The 13635-nt window shown below is 37.2% G+C and overlaps 1 protein-coding gene across 2 annotated transcripts in view; it reads right to left on the minus strand.

The window, feature by feature from the left end:
* LOC144967938 (uncharacterized) overlaps positions 1 to 10104 on the minus strand; it is a 13424-nt gene extending 3320 nt beyond the window's left edge. For both annotated transcript variants that reach the window (XM_078905736.1, XM_078905735.1), the window contains exons 1-4: positions 9966 to 10104; positions 5664 to 6501; positions 989 to 1245; positions 363 to 430 (exon numbers count right to left, since the gene is read on the minus strand). In XM_078905736.1, coding sequence (XP_078761862.1) covers positions 363 to 430; positions 989 to 1245; positions 5664 to 6434 — 1096 coding nt within the window. In that variant the 5' untranslated portion in view covers positions 6435 to 6501; positions 9966 to 10104. The remainder of the gene's footprint in view (positions 1 to 362; positions 431 to 988; positions 1246 to 5663; positions 6502 to 9965) is intronic.
* Positions 10105 to 13635: the final 3531 nt, after the last annotated feature.

A 13635-nucleotide genomic window follows, 5' to 3' on the forward strand; every position in this document is an offset into this window, starting at 1 on the left:
TTTTTACAGAGTACGGCAGAAGTGTCCAGATATGTTTAAACAACATGATGGAGCCAATTTCTTGCGTTATTTGCCTCAGTTTAGCCTAGATAGAATGTGTTACACACATTTATGCAATGTATATGCTCATAACTCAGGCTGTTGGGTGCTGATATGCCCACTGTAAGTCTTAATAGACGAATTGTTCGCTATTTCATTGTAAAGGGACCAGAGCACTAAAATTGCACAACTTTTAGTGTCCTTTACTATTCTTTGAAAATAACCAACTTAGACTAGCAGTTCAACATTCTCTATAGTGTTTAGAAAATCCCAGTATTCGTTCTTTATTTGACAATATTTAAACATTACTATGCAAAACTTACGATTATTTATCGGACTCCTTTGACAATTCACTGTGCCAAATGTGTTGCTGTTATTGGTTGGAGCATCTCTGAGAGACAAATGGAGAGTAGAATTGAAGCTCTTTAATCACCCTACAAGAACTATGACAAGTCAACGTTTATTTAGAATCACTCACAAGGATCCGATATATATAAATATACTCAACTCTAACCATGGGCTAGTTAGTTACACAATAATAATTATAGTAAAAAACGCATAAAGTGAATCATTCAAAACTAAGCGTTTAGGTTTAGATCTGAAAAGCTACATAATGTCTTTTATTCTACCCTTCCACTAATAGTAACGCGTAGTGATAACAAGTTTACAATAATATTTGTGACGTCAGATTACCAAGCTATGAATTTTACTAAAATTAGATTTTTTTAAAAGAAGTATCATCTAAGTATTTTTGAAAATGTAAAAATCAGAACTGATTGAAGGTAGTATAAAACACCTCTTACACTTCTGCGTTGAAGAATTCGAACTTTGTTCCCACCGCGCATTCGCAAACTCTTGCAGCTATTGGGAACACGCCATGGATTCCAAGAGCAAGTGTGTTAAAGTAAGAAACGCATATCATCCTAACGGAAAGAGACGGATAACTCACATGTCATCGTTCTGGTACCAGATCAAATTTTTGATAGAACCCTCGTCTCTCTGAGCACATCTTTGAGCCAGTGCTCCCTTCAAACGTCGTAGACCGGCTACGTCATATCGAGCCATCGAGGCAGACGGTATGATAGAGGCTGTGATAGAGACCCCTAGTGGGGCTGAGGGACTTGCAGAGCATGGAACATCACCAGCTTGCTTTGAGTTTAGCAGATGGGGCTGGGGTTGAATCTCTGGTTGCGACTCAAGCTGCGTCTGAAAGGGAGAGAAGGTGGAAAACTTTTTAAGCTTTTAAAAATTTGAGCTTTTATATAGGGCAATATCCACTAAATGTGCTCAAAGCGCTTTACAATGGGTCCCTGTCCAACAGCAACACTTAACATTTAGAACTGGACATGACGCCTGTTAGGCGAAATTACATTTTTTTTCGGACAGAGACAACGTTGTTAACGGCCAGGTACTCATTTTACACCTAAGTACGATGAGAGAATGTGAGTAAAGAGCCTTTTCCAAGGACTCAACTAAGCGCCGAGCGAGGCTCGAACCCAGGACCTTCCGATCCGAAAGCGAGTGTCATACCACAAGAGCACATAGCCGCATAACCTGTACTAGAGAAGATACAATTATGGCTTTATAAATAAATAAAATAAATAGAATTCCCTTTAGTCATCCTATAAGGGAATTTATCTCTAGGGTCTATTCCAGGGGAAGACTGGAATAACACAGACGTCAGCCGCAGTGCAGCGCTGCAAATTGAGCTATGGCGAGGTGACTTGTTGAAGGTCACATAGCTCAGCGGCGGGTGATCGTACTCGTATACCGTCGCATCAATTTGGTATTATGCCCGGCAATTTGGTCTTGTGATATAACACTCGCCTTCGAATCAGTCCTACTCTGAGTGGCGCATATTTGAGCCCTTGGAAAAGGCTCTTAACTCACCGTACTCAGGTGTAAAATGAGTAGCCGGCCTTCTCTGTCGGAAATAAATATAAGATCGCCTAATAGGCGTCATCATATTATATATATATATATATATATATATATATTATATATATATATTATATATATATATATATATATATATATCGTTCTACATGTTAATCGTTTTTGTTGGCTAGGGACCCCTTGTAAAAATGATCTTTGAGTGGATATATAAATGTCCTAGTTTTTCGAATGTCGGAATGAACGCGATTCGGAATAATTAGCTTTAACCGAAAATAGCCGAAATTGTAGGGGCAGTGTGGTTCAGTCGTACGGTCTTTGCTTCTATACCCGAAAGGTACCGAGTTCAATCACCAAATGCTGCGCTGTGTGTCCTTGAGCAAGTCACCTCGCCCTAGCTCACTTTGCGGCGCTGCTCTGCGGCTGAAGCCTGGGTTATTCCAGTCTTCCCTTGGATTAGACCCTAAAGACAAATTTCCCCTTGGGGATGAATAAAGGGAATTTTATTTTTTAAATTCATTATTTTTTACAATTTGAGACGTTATTAGCTTGAGAAAATACACTCATTTCTCTCAATAATGTTTGAAATAATATAATCTCACAGTTTACACTCAAATGCCAATTTTCTGCATTTGATTCAACTGACATAATATTACCGTATTGAGATGTTGGGTCACATATAACCATTTATAATACTTATCCAGAACAAAAGTGGTTTCTGTAATAGTGAATTTCCAGGTTGTTATTTTTTTTCTAATACAGAATGTCAGATTTTCTTTCTACAATATTTTCACAGTTTATAGCGAATCTTGACCTGGTTAAAGTGATTTTGAGTTACTTAACCAATGCTCTTGTGGTGATTTTTACGTATCTATTCTTTTCAACTAATAAATAAATGAAATAAATAAATTCCCTTTATTCATCCCTAAAAGGATATTTTTATTTAGGATCTATTCCAAAGTAAGGCTGGAATAACCCAGGCGTCAGCCGCTATGAAGCGCCGCAAATTGAGCTAAGGCTAGGTGACTTGCTCAAGGTCAAACAGAGCGACGGGTAGTCGAACTTGGTACCTTTCGGGTACGAAGCAAAGACCATAACGCTCGAGCCACGCTGTCCCATAACTGGACGCTTAAGATTAATACCGTCATGAAGCAATGGAAATGCAGTAGTGATGGCTGTTTGTAGATTATTATATTTATGTAAACACAACGACAATTCCTCTATTTACATTCAATAATATGATAATGCAAAAATTAAATTATAATAATAATATTAATGAAGTTTATTTATATTGCGCCCAATCCTCTACACAATAAAGCTCTAGCTAGGAGCTCTTGATGGAAAAACAAATCATTACTTGGCGTTGTGAAATGGAGCAGTATAGGAAGTGCGACAAACGTGCACAGTTAATTAGTTAAACTGCATAATTTGGTACTATGAGGTATTCAATCCCAATAGCCTGGAACAATGACGTGGTATAAAATTATTATTATTATTATTATTATTATTATTATTATTATTATTATTATTATTATTATTATTATTATTATTATTATTATTATTACGAGTAAAAAGCCCGCAATTTCGCGGGGAACGAACTATTTTCATTCGATATTGCCTGAATCATTTTCTTGATTAGCTTGATTACGATTAGATGCACACTTTAATCGATGTGCTTGTCGTCGCTGCCATGCTTTATTCGGCATGATTTTAATTTATCAGTCAGTAGATATCAATATCAATAAGTCACAAGTCTTTACCACGCTTGACTTGGGAGGCCTTCCGAAAGCTCCTACAAAGGGAAACAACTTAAATAATATTCCCTTAGAAAAAGTAAAACCTAGACTACCTTTAACTAACCCTAATATGAAAATAAACACCCTAGCATTATGACTAACCCTAATAGAAAAAAAACCCTCGGACTGCTTTGCACTACCTTTCAATACTTCACAAATTAAAATGGCGGCCGAGAATCAAAACAATGGTCAAATTAGGAAATTATAAACTTTCACAAATCTATCAAGGTTTGTTCTAGAGTTTTTAAGTGCTTCTTTATGATGACAAATTGGATAAATAAACTCCTGACAAAAGATCTATGGTGAAAATACAAATTGAAAGAATACTGGGGATGTAGGAGCTTTCGGAATGTCTCCCCCCTAGCACCTTTACTAAGACTTATGACTAACCCTAATAGAAAAAAAAAATCCCCACAAATCTATATGATGAAAAAATGAATAAATAAACGCCTGCCAAAAGATCAACGGTGAATATACAAATTGAAAGAATACTGGGGATGTAAGAGCTTTCGGAATGTCTCCCCTTTACCTAACTTATGTGAGGTCAAATGAAAATCTGAAGCAGACGCAAAAAATATCAAGTTTGTTCGGGCTAGAAGCTAAACAGATACAATTGACAGTTTGCCGACAACGTTTATTTAAATTTTTCCCAGGGCAATAATTATCACATCGATGGCATAAAAACGACCGTAATATCAGTTGTAATATTAGTTGACGTTGTTAATCGGTGAATCTTGTTAAAAATTTGTGTAAATCCGAATACCTTTATGTGATCAAGTGAATAATATCACTATGAATGCCACGATTTGCTGAAAAATGCCAACACACACACACATGTATACACCACACACAACACACACACAAACACACACACACGCACACACACAAACATACACGCAATTAGAACATACTACTACATAACAACACTGATCACCACTAAATCAAGAACACAACGGAAGTAATAATAATACTTGATGTCATAAATAGATGACGCAAACTGACAACTTTTTACAGTGACGAAATTGGTTGATTTTGAGAGTGTTAGTGTCGTCGGTACGTATTTTATGATATCTGTGTGACTCAACGAACTTTCAAACTGACTTTAAATTATAAAAGAAAATCAAGTTATCTGTTTATCTATCTGTGAAAAATACATTTCTAATTTTCAAATCTTTCAGTAGAGTTGTGCGCCGTATCATTTTTTTTTATTGACTCAAATAAGCACAATGTTCTCCACAATGCTATTTTTTTAAAAGGATAATAATAATAATAATAATAATAATAATAATAATAATAATAATAATAATAATAATAATAATAATAATAATAATAATAATAATAATAACGATCTTAAACCAGTTAACTGCCGTGCTCTAGAAAGACGCGCGTTTAAAAATTTGGCCAGTTAACTCGTCCCTCAAATATCGATCGATTTAAATGACCCTCATCTCAGCAAAAATTTTCAAGGAGGTCCTTCGCGAGGTCCCATGTTTGAGTTTTTGCCAAGATGAGGGTCATTTACTTCGATATTTGAAGGAATACTTTTCTGGTCATATTTTTAAATACGTATCTTTCGAGATTTCGGCAGTCAACTGGTTCAAGTTTAAAAAAATAGCGCTTTTATATAGAGCAATATCCACTAAATATGCTCAAAGCGCTTTGGAAGGGATCCCTGACCAACAGCAACACGTAACATGTAGAACGAGATATGGCGCCTGTTAGGCGATGCTACCATTTTTCCGACAGAGACAACGCTGTTGACAGCCATGTATTCATTTTACACCTGAGTACGGTGAGAGAATGTGAGTAAAAAGTCATTTCCAACTATGCGCAGAGCGAGGCTCGAACCCAGGACCTTCCGATCCGAAAGCGAGTGTCATACCACAAGACCACGTAGCCGCACAGTTAAATCAAGTCAGGAAAGATTTTACTTACATGGACACTGGAAGCATTTTTCGAGGCGTTAGTCATCGCAGCCTCACCATGATCGTGGTTTGGTAAGTGTTTTCCAAGCTGTTCACAGAGCGCTTGCTGCTGTTTCATCAATTCCAACTGCTGCTCTTCCAGTCGTTTCAGCAGACACATGTTAGCTTCGCTGAGTGCATCAGAACACACGGAGGAAAGGGGTAAATTGGAATTAGCCATTGTAGTAATCGTGCTAAGCTCCTGCTTTGGGTAACCGTCATCGATAACTTTGTCAGCAACGATAGGGGAAGAATCACAGGAGGTTGGCGGTTGCTCAAGGGCGGTACCAACATAGGGAGCTTTGAGGGAAGAGTCGCTTACATTCATTTCAGGGGACAGGTTGGCCTGGACTGGTTCCGGCTTTGTCGCGTCCGAATTGTTTGCTGGAGATAAAGGCTGAGTCGTCCCGCAATTCACCTTTGACCCCCACCTGGCACTTTGGTCCTCTGCCTCTGACTCGTCCATCATCCCTTGGTACCAACTACACTTGTTGGCGTTGATCAAGATTTCTCTGCCGATATCTCGGACCCGAACCGGATGTTTTGGCGGTTCATCAGGTCCAAGATCGTGAGAATGGAGGCATTGAATGTTGGAACCGAGCTGGTAGTTGCTGTTGGTCCTCTTCGAATATTGTATTCGTTCTCGGAACAAATCCAACGGAAGTTCTTCCTCAAGTCTTGATGTTGCGGAAGCCGTTTGATTTTGTCCTTGACGAGAGGAAGAGGGGCGATGTTTGACCATCTTTCAAACTTTTAACACGGTATCCTCTTGAATTATCAAATTCTTTATTTTAAAGAATTTTAATTTTCTGCAATGCAATGATTACACAATATATCAGTTTTTATTAAATGAATGCATTAAATAGCATTGGTTGGTCTTATTTAACTAGTAGTTTCAAGTCCATCTGAAAATACTTTCTGTTGGATCTATATTAAATCAGATAAAATGGTTTTGATAAGCATTGTCTAAGTAGGGCGTATGATTCTATGTTGGGACAAAATAGTTTCCCATAAATTATCGTTTTGTATAAACTATTATGCGTAAGGTAACAAGATTGGGTACCTTGACGACGACATATGTAGAAGTATTGTAGTTAACATGTTTTACAAAGTAGAAATTCTTGCTGCATGCCAGCTTTAGATTATGTTCATAGCCTCATTTTGAAAAAAAAATAAAAAAGTTATTCCACGGAAATCTTTAACCCACATTTGCTGTTGGGACAGTGTATGACTAATAGTAAACATACGGAGTTACATTGAATTAGTTTTCTTTATCCAAAGAAAGAATCATATTGACCTTTATCAAGCCACTAAAGCGATGAGTTTTCATTATTATCACAGTTTTTCAATTTTCCAGTCGAGCGAAAGTTGTACGGCCATCTTAGTAATCAGGTGCCTGGGAGTCTTTCTCGTCTTCTTCTTCTTTTTCTTTATGTAGAAATCTTACGTTTGAGGTCCGAACAATATTTGACTTTAAAATAAATTAGGAAAATAATTAGAAATTGATGAAGTATTATTGAACATATCATATAATGAACTTTGGTGCTTGAAGATGCTACTGCATACACAATTATACCAAATGATTTAAAAAGAACAGGGCTGTCAGATTCCACTGCATCCGATGGTAGACGACTCGATAATCTGATAGAAGATGGGGAGAAGGAATTGAGATGGGCATTTCATCTTGATGGGGGGAATCCTCATCCTATATAGTGTCTTCTAGTCGGTCTTGGTGGTTTCTGGGAAATCGACTCCGATTCGTTTCTAATAAGTCTTATGGAGGGTGCATAGTTTGGCTACCGGTTTTCGTCGGATCTGAAAGTTGACAAGGCCCAGGCTTTTAACCAGTGATGCGGAGCTTGTTTGCGGGGAGAAGTTGTTGTAAATTCGCCTGGCTACCCTCATCTGTATCATTTTCAAAGTGATGATATCTTTTTGGAGATAAGGGTCCGAGACAATACTTGTATATTCTAATATATTGGTCGCTCAAACGTTTTGTGGGCATGGATGCTACTTGGACAGCCTCTCAGATGTCGGTGAATAAACGCACTTATTCTATTAGCCCTTGATGTTATCTATGCAATAAGTTTGTTCAATTTCATTTTGTTAGATAGTTTGCTGACTTAACTCTTCCTAGTGTTCTATTATGCACTAGATAATTAAAGTGAGAAAGATTTCTTTTATTGCTCATTGTAATAATGTTGCCTTTAGATAGATTGAGATTAATGTGCCATTTTCCTTCCGATTCGTGGAGTCCATGCAAGTCCTCATTTAAAATCCGATAGTCATCTGTGTACGGATGTGTTTGTAAAGAAGTGTATCATCTGCAAACAGACAACCGTGGAACTGGATACTTGCATGTAAATCATTAATGTAGACGAGAAAGAGATTTGGGACTAATATAACACCGATCCTTGGGGAACAACCAATGTCATATGACCAATGTTAGATTTATCACCGCTTACAACTTCTTGCGTTCTATCATTGTGAAAATTACTAATCTTACGTCCTATGTTATTATTAATCCCAACCGCTTGGAGTTTTCTTTCATGAAGCACTTAGTCAAAAGCTTTGGCAAAATCCAGTCTTATTAAATCAGTCGGTCCACCTTTGTCTAATTCATTTGTTATATATTTGAAATGAGTTGGTTCTCACACGACCTGTTTATATGAAATCTGTGTTGAGCATTTGTTGATATCTTAATTTGATCAAGATGAGTCTTGATTGACGTTCGAATCATGTGTTCCACGAGCTTGCAATATATGCAAGTTTGAGAAATAGGGTGATGGTTGGAAGCCTCGTTTCTTTGTCCGGGCTTTCCAACCTGTACAAAATAAAGACCCAAATTGTGGATATAAAATCCTCCCAGTCCAGTTTCCTTCTTTGGATGAAAATAAAAACAACTTTACTTTTAACTCGGGGTGAACAAAGTAGGGCCTACATATATAATTTCTCCTGTATCATCATACAAACCTACTGACCAAAGTTAATGCGTATCAAATCCGAATCTGTTCTCTAAAATATAGCGTTTGGGGTCAAAATCATACTATACAGCCCATGTTTAATTTTTTTGCCAACGAGCACAGATTTACTGGCAAATCTAAATATTACTAAAGTATTTCTTACAGATTAGATGACACAGGAGTAACTTGCACATATATATTTTTTTTAATCAAGGATAATTCTATCACCCATTGACTCATGTGATTGTTTTAATCATTCGCTAGGGCAATGATTTAATTCATGACCAGTCATTTGACGTTGGGAATCGCCATCTAGCCATCTGTTGCCGGAGGGAGGCCTTCCATAAGCTCCTCTTGCTAAGGGAAACAACCCTCAAGTATTCCTTTAACTAACCATAAGAAAAAATAAAACCTAATCCCGTTAATTAACCTTAATAGAAAAACCAAACACCCTAGGACCTTTACTAAGACCTATAACTAACCTCAATCGAAAAAAATATCCTCCGAGTCGAACTAACCCTAAAAGAAAAAGAAATCCCTAGGACCTCTTTGCACTATCTTTCAATACTTCAAGGACAAAATGGCGGTGGAGAACTAAAACAGTTGTCATCTTGATAGGGCATTTTAAACTTTCACTAATCTATCAAGAATCAAGACTTGTTCTATAGTTTTTAATATGCTGCTATGTATTGACAAATTGAATGAACGCCTGACAGAAGATCCATGGTGAAAATACTAACTGAAAGGGATGCTACCCTGAGGAGCTTACGGAATTTCTCCCTCAGAATCATTTGCGCTCGCCAACATACTTTATTAGCGGACCGATTTTGTCGTGGATGGCTCAAAAGATTCGTCTCGATCTATGGCAATTTCCACAATACAGTGGTACAATATAATGATTATAATAGATGAGTGCCCGTCCGTAATAGCCTTTATTTCTCTGCAAGTATTGCCTGTTTTCCAAAAATGTAAAAATGAATATGAAATGAAAATGACTCAAAAATAAAAACACCGTGCACAAGCTGAACCTCCGCAAAGTAATTTTAATTTGTGTTTGAACCCCAATCCAATGCAGCAGATTTTGAGATAACCGAGTAACTCAAAAAAGATTTTCTAATAAACCAAATGAATAAACCCTTAATTTATCTTTCATTTTCTCAAAATTTGCTTGCTTTGAACTGTTTTAAAGGTTTTAACATGAGACGGTAGACATTTTTTCATAATGGATGTTCCTAATTCTTTACTTTTTTTATTGCATAATGGAGACATTCAACAGAAATGATGTGCTTAACAATTTGATTAGTGTATACCTGATGAGAAATGTCCAAAAATATACCACAAGCTTTTCTTTTTAAATCGACATTATTTATTTTAATCGTCTTTGATGTTTCCTACTGATGAAAAGAATGGCTGTCTGGCTAATTCCCTACCTCGTTCAACTAAAATGTCATGGAAACTAATCGGCTCAACTTTGAACAAAGCTGCACATGTGAGGAATTTTGGTGTGAACGGTAAATTGGTATTCTGTCCTAGATCTTAGATTATATATCTTGAATACAAAGTTTTAAAATGGACAAGGAAACCACCCGAAAATAGAATTATACGTGTTTGATCGATCGAGTGAGACCGACGTGCACTTATTTGCAGGTCTGATAATCCACTTCCTTATGGGCTCAGTGTTGTAATGAAAACTCAAAAAATGACGCAAAATATTGTCCATTACAACAATGTTAAACTAGGCCCATAAGTGGGTTCAGATGTCAGACCTGCATATAATATGTACACGTCGAGTGAGACTCTAGATGCACATGCCTATTTGCATTTATAATTAGACTAGAGGTCTAGTAAGCTTCCACAAATAAAAAAGATCCTTACGAATCAAAGAAAAGGGGAGGCGAGAAACCGAAAAATCAGATTATCTAAATGTGCGTGTAGTTGAAATTTATGAAGGTCGGTTTATACAACACGACTGTTTAAAAATGCAAAGCAGATATATCTAATTTGCACTGGAAATTTTCGGTATTTGTGATGTCTAAGTTATTTTGAATCTTGCAGAATATGAACCGTGAAACCATCAAGCAGAAACAGCCATTTTCAATGACGTCATATTAAGTTAGTGTGGCTCGGTGGTATCTCGTCTTGTCACAAAAGTCAAGCAATAATAAGTGGGGTCAGTGGCCGGATAGATGACAACAAGCCTGGAAAGTTCTGGTTGTAACAATGCATTCTTGGGTAATGCACTTTACACAAAATAAACAACTCGACTCAGTTGTGAATGAGTACCTGGTAGTGACAGATGTCGGAAGAGTATAACTACATAAAGTACGTCTAACAAGCGATTGGTACTGTTTGAAATGGACATATGGTTCCATGTGGTCTGCTGGGGGTATAAATGAAACATAGTGAAGCGCATTGAGAACGATCTAGATAAATGTTCATATAAAAAAAAAAAATTATTTATTCCTCAGTCTCTACCCCAGCGTGTATAGATTGATATTTGCAAGTCAGTATAAAATTGAGAAATTAGGAAGCAAGCACCGGTGTTAGATAAAGATCTGAACAAGTGTATATGAAACGGTGCCAGACAAAGCAGGAAAGTAAAATACAAGGGAAAAAAATCCCAAAAAAAATGGTGATCGAACTTCAGCCCTTCTGATTATTGTCAGACGTGCTGCCAATACACATTGGGATGGGTTTTTTTTTCTTGTATTTTTCTTTCTTGCTTTGTCTGACGCCGTGTCATACACACTTGTTCAGATCTGTATCCAACACCCGTGCCTACTTCCAAATTTCTCAATTTTATACTGACTTGCAAACGTCAATCTATACACTTTGGGGTAGAGACGGAGGAATAAAGAAATTTTTTTAAAAAATATGAACCTTTATATAGATGATTCTGACACCACCGTGTCATACACACTTGTTCAGATCTTTATCAAGTTAGTATAGACCGCCAACAAAGTCATTCCTGTCTCAAAGACTCACGGGTAAAATCCAGACCCATCTTTATCTTATCGTCGGGATTTAGGACCAGCGTAACACATGTCGATTCTCATACTGACCATCAAATGTTACAATAATTCATAGATAGCAGTGGTAGACTGTAGTTACTCCTCCCCCCACTTCTATCTCTCTCTCTCTCTCTCTCTCTCTCTCTCTCTCTCTCTCTCTCTCTCTCTCTGTGTGTGTGTGTGTGTGTGTGTGTGTGTGTGTGTGTGTCTATCGCTATCTCCCTCCCTCCCTCTATCTATCTATCTATCTATCTATCTAAATATCTATCTTTCTATCTATCTTTCTATCTCTCTATCTATCTACCTCTTTCTCTCTATTTATCAGCTACCTCTATCTATCTATCTATCTATCTATCTATCTATCTATCTATCTATCTATCTATCTACCTCTCTCTATTTATCTACCCTCCCTCTCTCCTCTATCTCTCTCTCTCTCTCTCTCTCTTCTCTTTCTCTCACACTTTCTCTTCCCCCCCCCCTCTCTCTCTCTCTCTCTCTAGCTATCCCTCTCTCTCTCTCTCTTTCTCTCTCTCTCTCTCTCTCTAAAACACAAGACGAATATGGTTTGTAATATTACAAAACACTAAAAATCAAAAATCAATTGTCAGATACAACGCAGTGTCATGAAAGAACAGAATTGCAGATATCAACAAGACTCACCTGTGGAAAATGCCAAAATAGTTTACAGTAATTGTCATATACGACCCATGGAACCGGAATTTATGCCACTTTTTACACGATGATGCAGAACGCTGAAGACACTTGTTACCACTTGGATTGAACGCTTGTCACCCACGAAGTACTTTCATTTACCCAACGAAAAATTGTTAGGTGGGTAGAGAGACAGACAGACAGACAGACAGAGAGAGAGAGAGAGAGAGAGAGAGAGAGAGAGAGAGAGAGAGAGAGAGAGAGAGAGAGAGAGAGTGGGGTGAAAGATAAAGAATGCAGACCGCACCTGTTATCGAAAGTTGTTCCTTGGCAAATGAGGAGAGTGCTCTACAATTGGGGATGATATAATATTTGTTATAGATAGTCTAAAGAAAAATAAAAGTAAAAGTATTTTCGTTAAATTTTGTTTTTGTTGATGACTAAAGATGACGTCAACTCTAAAATGTTCCTTGTTATGTATCTGGAAGCAATTTCTTTTTGCTGACCAATTGTGTCTTTTTATGATAAAAACGACAAATTTGGCACATATGTAGATTAGGTCCATATGAGCAAATATGGATGTGTAGCATAATATCAGACTACAACGTGATATCTATGAGTCTATGGAACCCATCGGCTAACTAACCACTGACGATTTTGTCGGCCATTTTCCATAATGACCATAATTATAATATTGGTAAATTACCATCACTCGCTACATGCTTCGGGAACTCCTCAACATTCCAACCTCATAAACTGTTTTTAATGTTTATTTTTCTCCATAATAAATATAGCAGCATTATGTGTTTTTACCACAAAAACGCATATTCTGCCGAACATATGAAGTTTGACTGCTAGATAGACTACAACTATTAGGTGATGCTTTAGTGATATATTTCGAATCTTATCGAAGATTTCAGAATTAACTCTTTCAGGTAAAAGCTCCATTTTACTTTAAATGAACTTTGTGAACTCAATTCCTGAAACTTCCACAAAAATTACGTCACAATACATGATGATGATCACAAAAAGAAAAAGAAAAATCTATCGATCTCGGTCCCTTTCCGTGTGAAGCTAGTGCTCTACCAACTAAGCTATCGGGACCCCCAGTTGTGTTCAATTTCGATGATCGCATGTATTTTTGCCTCTGAAAAAACCCCACACTGTTTACTTTCCCTGGGTGATAGTCGCCGAAGCCTCCATCCTCTATCTACTCTCTTGGTGAAAATGATTTGGTTTGAAATCCTAACCATGCGAGATTGTGCTTTAAGAAATAACATTCAGGCCATTATTGGCTAAATTATCATAGTCCTTGTTT

The sequence above is a fragment of the Berghia stephanieae genome, chromosome 3 (assembly GCF_034508935.2).
Source record: "Berghia stephanieae isolate SIO BIC M18660-M18661 chromosome 3, UCSD_Bste_1.3, whole genome shotgun sequence".
Classification (NCBI taxonomy): Eukaryota; Metazoa; Mollusca; class Gastropoda; order Nudibranchia; family Aeolidiidae; genus Berghia; species Berghia stephanieae.